Source organism: Helicoverpa zea, chromosome 13, assembly GCF_022581195.2.
Source record: "Helicoverpa zea isolate HzStark_Cry1AcR chromosome 13, ilHelZeax1.1, whole genome shotgun sequence".
NCBI lineage: Eukaryota > Metazoa > Arthropoda > Insecta > Lepidoptera > Noctuidae > Helicoverpa > Helicoverpa zea.
The window spans coordinates 6401327-6411093 of record NC_061464.1 but is presented as its reverse complement, the minus strand read 5'-3'; the positions used below and the strand labels follow the sequence as shown (position 1 = coordinate 6411093).

Below are 9767 nucleotides of genomic sequence, written 5' to 3'. Positions count from 1 at the left end.
ATGAAAAGTTTCTACGAGGTTTTGTAATGACAAGTTATTCATTTTACTGTCACTGTATTTCCAAGTAGAATATTATATGTGTGTAAATTCCGACCTCAAAATGCAGTAATCATAAGTCCCAAAAACACAGGAATGTGAACCTACCTATATTTTGCATTTTATTCATTCTTATTTCATGATAAAGTATTTTAGCGGATTATTAATTAGACTTTGCCAGAGGTTTACCCTCTTCTTAAGAAAACTTCCAACACTGTAATAAAAAAGTGGCCTGCTTATATTATGTTGTTCAGATGTGTCAAGATTGATTAAAAGATTTGATTTCAATATTACCTTAAGCGCCAGTCCGTAAGAAATACACTTATCAATAACTTTGATTAAATAAAAAAACAACTTTCCACATAGATTAGGTCATACAACTGAAGATACACATGTCTACTTTGAGGTACATTTTTATTTGTAGGTTTCCAACCATTACCTGCCTTTCCTTTTCCCAACTATGTTGTGATCGGTTTCCAGTCTTACCAAGTGCAGCTGGTGTCAATGTTTTTTCCTTGCAACCTGATACCCTAAGGCTGGTTGTCAGATTTTTCTGGCCCTGACTACCGAAGTAACGACTGTCAAATGTTTTCAAAGGACAGCTGGGGCCCACCAATTAAACATGCCTTCTACTCGACACGAAGAACTCGTAATGACGAGATGGAAGACCAACCGCGCCAAGCATTGCTTAAAATCTGGGCGGCTTTGACAGCCACGAGTTCCTTATTACTTTCAATATTCAGTACCTACTTTTCTTACAAATCTACATTCTCCTACTTATGGATATCAGCGACTTAAAAATAGGAATTTGAAAAAAAAGACTGCTTTTGTTTCTGATGACATTATTTTATTGTTATTATGTAGGTAATTATATCAAACGGTTAAATCACTTACCTACTGTGATTTAAAATTATTGAATTTTATATCATTTGCATTGAATTTACAATATGGTTAATAATCTATTTATACATAGTAGTTATTTCAACGTATTTTCCTGAATCTTGTTGTTGTTACAAATCCCATATATACGTGTATATTTCACCTTTATACTTTTATATTTCAGTATTATAAAGAGCAGGAAAATATCTTGTTTTGATTGTTCAACCAACATTATTCTGAAAACATTAAACATTAACTTTTTCTTTTCTTCTGGTCAATATCATACCTATGAACTCTTATATAGCTTGCGATGGTTCGAAAATTCCAAAGTTCCCTTCAATTTCTAGGTGAAGCGGGGCCAGAAAAAGCCTAGATATAGTTATCGGCACGAATCTTGAGCTCTGACCTTCACCTGCGCAGAAGTCATTTATTGGGTCCCTTTTGTGGTATGAAGTGAGGCGCGGGGGCGGGCTAAAGCGGCGATTGGCCTGCAGTGCATCGCGTCATAGCCGTCACTCGGGATTGGTTCTTTGCTAATAAATCACTTCTGCGCAGATGTAGGTCAGAGCTCAAGATTGGCACCGATAACTATATATTATGATATATTTGTTATGTATTTATAGTATGTTTAAGTTTTTATAGATGTATAGTATTGTATATATTTATATGGATAATTGTATGTATTAGTTTATAGGTATTGTTAGGAATAATATGTGTGTATTTGTATTTTTATGGGCCCTAGTTGCCTGAAATAAAGGAATAAATATACTTACCTGTAAAGTCGATCCCATGCAAACCAAATGCATCTACGAATTCATTCAAATCGCAGCAATAAGTGTATTTATTACTGGCTGAAAACCAGTATAACATGTCATTTGTTTGACTTATGTCATTGCATTTTATATCCGTGTCTATCGGCGCTGGGTCATTCACGTGAATTAAAGCTATACTATCTTCTTCGAACTTCAGCACCTAAAAGAAATTATAAAACGTTTGCATATGTTATTGTGTTTAGGTAGTTTTAAGAAAACTGTCATCAAGTTGTATCGTATCATCGAGAAATCATACAGCGAGCTACAGCGAGGTATGCGCGAGTCAATCTCTATTTGTTTATTCTAATATGCTCTATTTTAATCAGTAATTTTATGTAAACTTATTTACTATTTAGGTAACGACGAAGTAAATCTAGGTTTTCCTTAAATTAATAGTTGATTTGATTTAAAATGTACCTTCCACAAATAGCGTGGTACGAGCAGTCCATATTTCCGTTGAAACGTGTGTGTCCCAGACCAGGTTATAATGTTATCATAGTTAATTAACTGATCCCTCACCATATGTGATATGTCTTCCCAAGTTGTTTGCTGTAACAATAGATATAAAGAGTGCGGTTATCTTTCATCTTTGTATCAAAGAGGAACATTTAAAGAAGATAGATATTCTTGGTTCATTTGTTATGATTATTCTTAAGTTCTTTCAATGTTAAACCTACAGCTCATTTATTGAGGTAGCCTTTAAACTTCATTCAGGTACGGAAAGTATTACGGATGCGGTGTAACCTCTGGTAGAAGCTAGCTCTGGAAATTATTTTTATGAATATCGGGGAAGTTCGTTACAATAATATGACAGCTTGGCGTGACAATAAAATCAGCTATAGTCAGCGCAGTTACAAAATAAATCAAATGTGTACTTCCTTACCATTGCAGTATTTTCACAAGCACGCCAATATGGGACTTCATTCAAATAATTAATGAAAGTAGTTTTCTTAGCAGCGTCGGAATTAAAATCTCTAGGGTTGACAAGATGAGTTTTATTATAACAGCAAGCTTGACAAGTAAATGTACTTTTCAATCTTGGGTTTCCAATTTCTGGGTAGGTAAACCAATCGTGGGCACCGTTTATCTCACCGTCTGTCTTCGTCAGCGATGTTCGAGTATAAAGAGGCATATTGTTTGCATAATCAAAACAGACTTTGTAAGTTTCTACAAATTCAGATGCTCGATACCCGATTGTCATCTGTTGTGAAGTATCTGTCAAACATTTTTTATGTTCTTTGACTACTGAAGTTTGAATATTGTTATTGCAAAGAAAATCTGTGAGCTTATAGAATTTATCGTTTAATGTAAATGTGTCTTCTTTATGACATGATGTCTTCAATTCAGTTAGATGAGGAAAGTTTATAAAAGTATTTAGTGTGCCTTTGCTGTCGTAGGGGCAAGATAATGTAATACTGTCTCCTTGTTCTACTATTGTATCATAATTGGTGTAGTCCCATCGTGGCCATGTAAATTCTTCAGTAAGCATGAGGGGCATATTCTTGATTTCTTCAAGTTTTCTACTCACGAAACATGCTGCAATATTAGAACTGGATGATTAGCACATATCTGATAAATCGGAATAAAAAAAAGAGAATTGTTGTGAAAAAGAAATCTATCGATTTGACGAAGAAAAAAAATTTTTCGAGGATTTTTTAAAAGTCGATGTAAATTATTGTTAGTATGTTTTCCACTTACGAAAGCTTTACTGTTTGTATTGTCTACACGTTTAAAGGAGAAAATAACTTACCTGAAGACTTTACATGGAAGTTCCTAGTGACTGATGCGTGCACATTACTTATGGTACATCTGTAGTTTCCCCATTTTAATTGATCACCTATTTTTGTTAAATCTTCATTGGTTAACACTTTGCCATCGAATTCCCATTGCACCTGAAAATATTCGAACTCAATACAATGTTAATCAATGCTTTAAACATATAAAAGTAGGTATTACTGCCTGACAGTTCATATCACTAAGCTAAATCTTGATTTCAAATTCTTTACTCAATAATTTTGATTTTTTGACTCAATAACTTAAAAATTTTAGATTGGGTATCAAATACTTGAAATACCTTCGAGATGAGAGTGAAGTAAGTGAACAATGTATTTGAAATAATGCATAGTTGCGTAGGTCCATATAGTTCCCTATATAAGTTTATTTTAGAACTTAACTAACTTGTGCCTCCGGTTTTGCATCACTTTCACAATGAGCTAGGTATATCTCCTATATCGCCACGCCAGTCGTCTATTTGGAAGTTATCTGGAACCTTCGGTGGGTATCCAACATCGACCACGTATGTATGTGTGCATGTGTGTCCGTGAGCATCACTTATACGACATGTGTAGTTGCCGTCATTGGAAAGTGTAGGTTTCACTATTTCAATGTAAGGGTTCTTTGTAGGAACTTCTTCTGATTCCTGTAAACCTCAAACAAATGATTGGACTTGGTCACAAAACTGCTAGCTCCCATCCCATCGCAAATATCTGCGAACTCGTACGAATGCACCGTCAAGAACGTCCGATCTCATTCGCATACTAGGTGAAGCCCCTTTTAAAAGACTTTTAATCTGCGCTGATCTTAGGCGGAATATGTAGATTTTTTGTTCTGCTACTCTGGTATTTTCATAATCATAACAAATGTATGAACCCTATAATCTTCTTTTTCTTTTATACCTATTTAACAATAATAGCAGTGCAAAAGTTTTTTCGCGATCCATCTTACGCTTCCCAAAACTATGTCCAACCGTCCATAGTTTGTATGTAGGCACTTTCAAACATTATTATCTGAGACAAATATTTTTATTAATTAAAGGTGAAGGAAAACATGTCTTGGAAACCTATACTATAAAGTATTCTAGTGCTATTTATCCATATCAAAGGGCAAGATCAAATTATAATGTAGGTGAGCAATTTTATAGTAGCATACTCACAATGAACCATCGAACTGATTGAGATGAAGAATTATATCCTTCGCAATCCAGTTTTTTAGTTTCACCCCATAGTATATAAACGTACTTGCTTCTTTCCGACTAATAAATTCTGAAGATAATAAAGTAATTTTTATTTATAGGCTGCAGATTATCTAATGTCTGATTTCTAATGATAATAAAATGAAATGCTTACTATCAACCCTTGCTTTAAATGTCTTTGTCACTGAACCTATATAATTTTTAGCTTCACATGTATATAAAGTAGTGTTCATTTCAACTGGATTCTTAATAACGAGAGCGCCATCGACTATAGCGTATTTGCTATCTAAAACAGACATTCCAGTATTAGTATGATTGCAAGCATACTTACATATAAATCCATCTATTGTTTAATTTTGATTCTGCCATTTAATTTATAATTTATAATTCCGGGATTTATAATTCTGCCATTTAATTTCCACGTGATCAGTGGTCGTGGATTACCGATGACGTCACATGGAATTCTAAACGCTATATCTCCTTCAAGTCCTGCATACTCAATGGATGATTCTGAAACTATAGTTGGTGGTGCTGTCGACAGAAATATATTATCAGTACATTATCACAGTATTTTTTCCTATGGATTTAGTACTTCTTCTTCTCATTCCTCTTGTAGTGTTTTCCAATTTTATTTGTGGTCGACGTAATACGCTTGGGTTGATTTAGTATTATAGTTCTTATTTGAGACTAGCTGCTAGCGGTTTCACCCGCATCCCGTTAGAACCTCTACACGAACCCGGATTAAAATTATATGTAATAATAACCTTTGTCGATAAATAGGCTATCTAACACTGACAGATTTTTTTAAATTGGACAAGTAGTTCCTGAGTTTAGCGCGTTCAAGCAAACAAACAAGCAAACTCTTCAGCATTATAATATGAGTAAAGATTTAACAACGTACATTCAATTATAAGTGTAGTAATATATTCGTCTGTGCCTGCAACGTTTGCTCCCACACACTTATAACTTCCAGCATTCTTTTCTTCCACATTTGGTAGGAGTAACCTTTTAGATCCGAATGATTTTTCCAAATTCTTATATACAACTTTATCCCAATATAACCAAGTTATATCAGGCACTGGTGTGCCTTTAATGATGCTGAAAAAATATTTAAATAATGATACTGATTTAGTTCTTGCTTTCACATCGACCAATATCTTATTTGTTCATCAATAGGTTGGATCTACTACTTACTTGCATTCTATGACCGCATTAGAACCTTTAATGACTTTAACTTCAGCCAGTCCCGATATTTTTGGAGCCGCTAAAATAATATTTTTACCCATTAAAAGAAAGCAAGAGTATTGCTTAATTGTTGGATATTTTCAAATGCAAAGACAAAGATAAAATCAAAAATGGACGTAGAAAGAATCCTTATCCTTACTAATATTATAAATCGGAAAGTGAGTTTGTTTGTTTGTTTGTTTGTTTGTTCCGCTTTCACGCCGTAACTACTGAACCGATTGCTTTGAAATTTTGCAGACGTAAAGTTAGAAGTCCGGATTAAATAATAGGGTACTTTTTATCCCGAAAAAAATAGATATTCCCGAGGGAAAACAAAAATATTGTTTGCTTGATGGATGGATTGTAGATGGCGCTGTGTGTCGTTTAAAACAAGGTAATATATTGCAAACGAATATAAACATGTAAATTTAGAAGCTAAATGATACGATAATGAATCCCCGAAAATGAGGAATTCCCGAGGGATGATGTACAATTTGTTTAATCGTCTAAACTGTTTTTTTTACATCTACTTATATATTGCAAACGAATATGAACATATTTTAGAAGCTAAATGATACGATAATTAATCCTCGAAAATGAGGAATTCCCGAGGGATGATGTACAATTTGTTTAATCGTCTAAACTGTTTTTTTTACATCTACTTATATATTGCAAACGAATATGAACATATAAATTTAGAAGCTAAATGATACGATAATTAATCCTCGAAAATGAGGAATTCCCGAGGGATGACGTACAATTTGTTTTATCGTCTTAACTGTTTTTTTTACATCTACTTATCCTGAAATAACTATAATTCAACGAATTACTAATTGGTATAAGTATTAGTTAAGTTATTTAGTTCTTGAGGTATGCGATAGATGGCGCTGGGTGTTTTTAAAACGTGGTAACGATGTGTTTTTAAATACGTAAGAAGTGGAATGATAGCTTTTTAAAACGTGGTGACGTTGTTTTTTTTAAGATACGTAAGAAGTGCAATGATATCTCGCGCTTTAACCTGTAGCTCATCGTATCCAGCGTTACATCGCGCTTCTTAGATTTTTCCGTGGGAATGAGAAGTTTTCTTATAGTTGTGATTTATACCGCAATATAACCGAATTCCACGCGGGCGAAGCCGCGGGCGGAAAGCTAGTATGATATAATTTATAGAGACTTTAAGTAAAGGTAAAGATGAAGTAAATATTACGAAAAAAAAACCGGCCAAGTGGGAGTCGGAATCGTACACGAAGGGTTCCGTACCATCGTACGTACGACAGAGGAGCGAAAACAATAGGGTCCCGTTTTACCCTTTGGGTACGGAACCCTAAAAATGGTAAAAGACTATATGATAGCTGTCTGAAATCCCTGAGCACTTACTATAAACTCTCACAATAAATGCCGCATTTGCTGAACCAACATAGTTTTGAGCTTCACATGTGTATGATGTGGAGTCACTTTCATTCAGATTCTTTATAACTAAAGCATCATCTTCTATGGAATACTTTTCCCCTGAAACAGTTCATAAAATAGTTCATACAAGTTAATGTGTAATTAGGGGGTGCAGATTTTTGAAAAATGCGTATTCATCCCTATGCCATCAATATCGCTTTCTTCTACCTTATTTTTGTTGGTTTTTCCTTCTATTTCTCATTTTTATTACCTTGATATTAACTGTAATAGGTTCTCAAGATTTTTTTAACCCTTGTCCCTTTTATCTTCTATTCAAAACCACGCTATCAGTGTTATTATCCTGTTTACCGGCTTATTACTACATTTCGAATAATTAGACGGGTCTGAGATCTCATAATACCTTTAAATAAAAATGATTAACTTACTGGATGATATTGCAGTTCCATTTATTTTCCAAACAATAACTGCTTTTGGATTACCTACAGCTTTGCAAGGTAAAGTCAATGATTTTCCTTCAATGATTTCGTATATCTCCTTAGATTGTGAAATTGTTGGTGGAACTGTTGACAAATTATTATTAGATTTCTCTTTTTTCGGTTCTTTAAAATTAGACGTTATGGTGCGGCAACGGTGCATTTGTCGTCAGGTGCACATCGCGTCCAACTTTAATGAACCTTATATTATATTATATATTATATAGAGTAAAGAAATAGGAAGTTAAATAAATTGCGGTTTACGTTTCGCAAGTAAATAATCACGCTTCCAATTAATAGGTCATGATTCAAGTGATAACAAAGCAGGACAATCCTGAACATTTGAAGGCAAGAGTTATAAGGGAATGAAAACTAATGATAAAATATTTACAATCAATAACAAGGTGTGTGATATGTTCATCTTCTCCTGCGACGTTCGTTGCCACACATTTGTAACTTCCTCCATTTTGATCGGTCACACTCAAAAGACTTAACTCATTTCCTAACCCAGGTAAAGGTTTAAAGTTTTGTTCATACTTGTCCTTATATTCCCAAGTTATTTTCGGTTTTGGTAAGCCTTCGATTATTCTGGAAAGTTATGCAGTTCCATTGAAAGATTTATATGATTTTTCGGATGATATTCGATATAATTAGATAGGTGGTATTTCAAGTTTTGACAGGAAACTTACTTGCATTCTATTACAGCATTCGTTCCTCGAATAACCCTGATTTCATTCGTACCAGTTATCTTAGGTGGCTCTAAAAATAAATACTAATATTAAGTCCTTGTTGTATAATATTAACATGTTATGTTCCAACCCTTTGCGAACATGACTAACTTATAATAAGAGGAAAAAATATGTAATCAGCGTTAAGGACATAATATTTATATGTATATGTATTACTTGTTCAGGTCAATTGTAATACCTGTTTAAGGAGATCAGAGAGCTACACAAGTCATATTACAGGGAGCAGACACAGGTGGGTGCACTCCCTATTCTTTCACTCTCATAGCCCGATGACGAGACACGGCAATTCTCTGTGCAAGTGCTCTCATGTGCTTGTGCAATCATGATTGCATGTGCATTGGAGAGCACGTAAATGTCGGTCCTGCGCCTGATCTCTCTCCAGTGGTATCGAATTGCCGAAATTATTTTGTGGGCTTTTCTAGAACCGTAGTTCCAGACTTCGGTGTGGTTTGTAAAAGTCTCTTAAGCCCACAAAATAATTTCGGTCTAACCCGAGAATCAAACCCGAGACGCTATGCATAGCAATCGCGCTATACTAACGTATAATAAGAGGCAATTTTAAAATGTGTGTTGTTTAGTGGTGTTCAGGCACTAATTACCGACACCTTCAATAATGCAAATAACATTTTTTTATAAACTTACTCAATATTATTCCAACTTTCTTACTATGGCTTGCTACACAACTGTAACGACCCACCATATCAAAATCCATTTTCATGATTCTTAGCTCAGTTCCATTATCTGACATCGAATACTTTTCCGAAGCTACTATTTGATTCATCCTGCCTGATTTCTCATCGGCATGGTACCAATGAATTTGTATTGGTACACTTGAATGAATTTCACATTTTATGATTCGTTCGGAACCATATAGCACGTTTGTAGTACCTTTTGGGGAAGAAATTGTATTATTATCTATCAGATTAGTTTCTTTTAGTAGGTATGCTTTACTTTTATTAGTTCTGAAGTCAAGATTTTATTTTATTGTATATTTGTTCTATTTTTATTCTATTGCCTGTCTTTCCATGATTGCCTTTCTTTCTCCATTATCTCATATATTTTTTACAATCTTTTACACTGAATTATCTGATTTAAAAATATACGTACCCGTATCTCTGCTTGTGTCTAGCAGTAAATACTCGATCTTCGAAAAGGAGCTTGATGCCTCCAATAAATTGGACAAAATCAGTATTAACACGTATTTCCACATTTT

General features: G+C 34.2%; 2 protein-coding genes across 2 annotated transcripts; both read right to left on the bottom strand.

Annotated features, from left to right (window-relative positions):
- Window positions 1-1146: 1146 nt before the first annotated feature.
- LOC124636053 lies at window positions 1147-3225 on the bottom strand. Its single transcript, XM_047172007.1, has 4 exons — window positions 2611-3225; window positions 2145-2276; window positions 1689-1887; window positions 1147-1151 (listed from the first exon to the last, which is right to left on the bottom strand). The coding sequence occupies exons 1-4, from the start codon at window positions 3223-3225 to the stop codon at window positions 1147-1149; spliced, it is 951 nt and encodes a 316-aa protein (XP_047027963.1).
- A 705-nt stretch (window positions 3226-3930) lies between these two features.
- Window positions 3931-9764, bottom strand: LOC124636052 (hemicentin-2-like). The gene is made up of 8 exons (XM_047172006.1): window positions 9662-9764; window positions 8495-8564; window positions 8197-8393; window positions 7300-7431; window positions 5893-5962; window positions 5600-5796; window positions 5143-5229; window positions 3931-4154 (listed from the first exon to the last, which is right to left on the bottom strand). Exons 1-8 carry the CDS (start codon window positions 9762-9764, stop codon window positions 3931-3933), a joined length of 1080 nt encoding a protein of 359 aa, XP_047027962.1.
- Window positions 9765-9767: the final 3 nt, after the last annotated feature.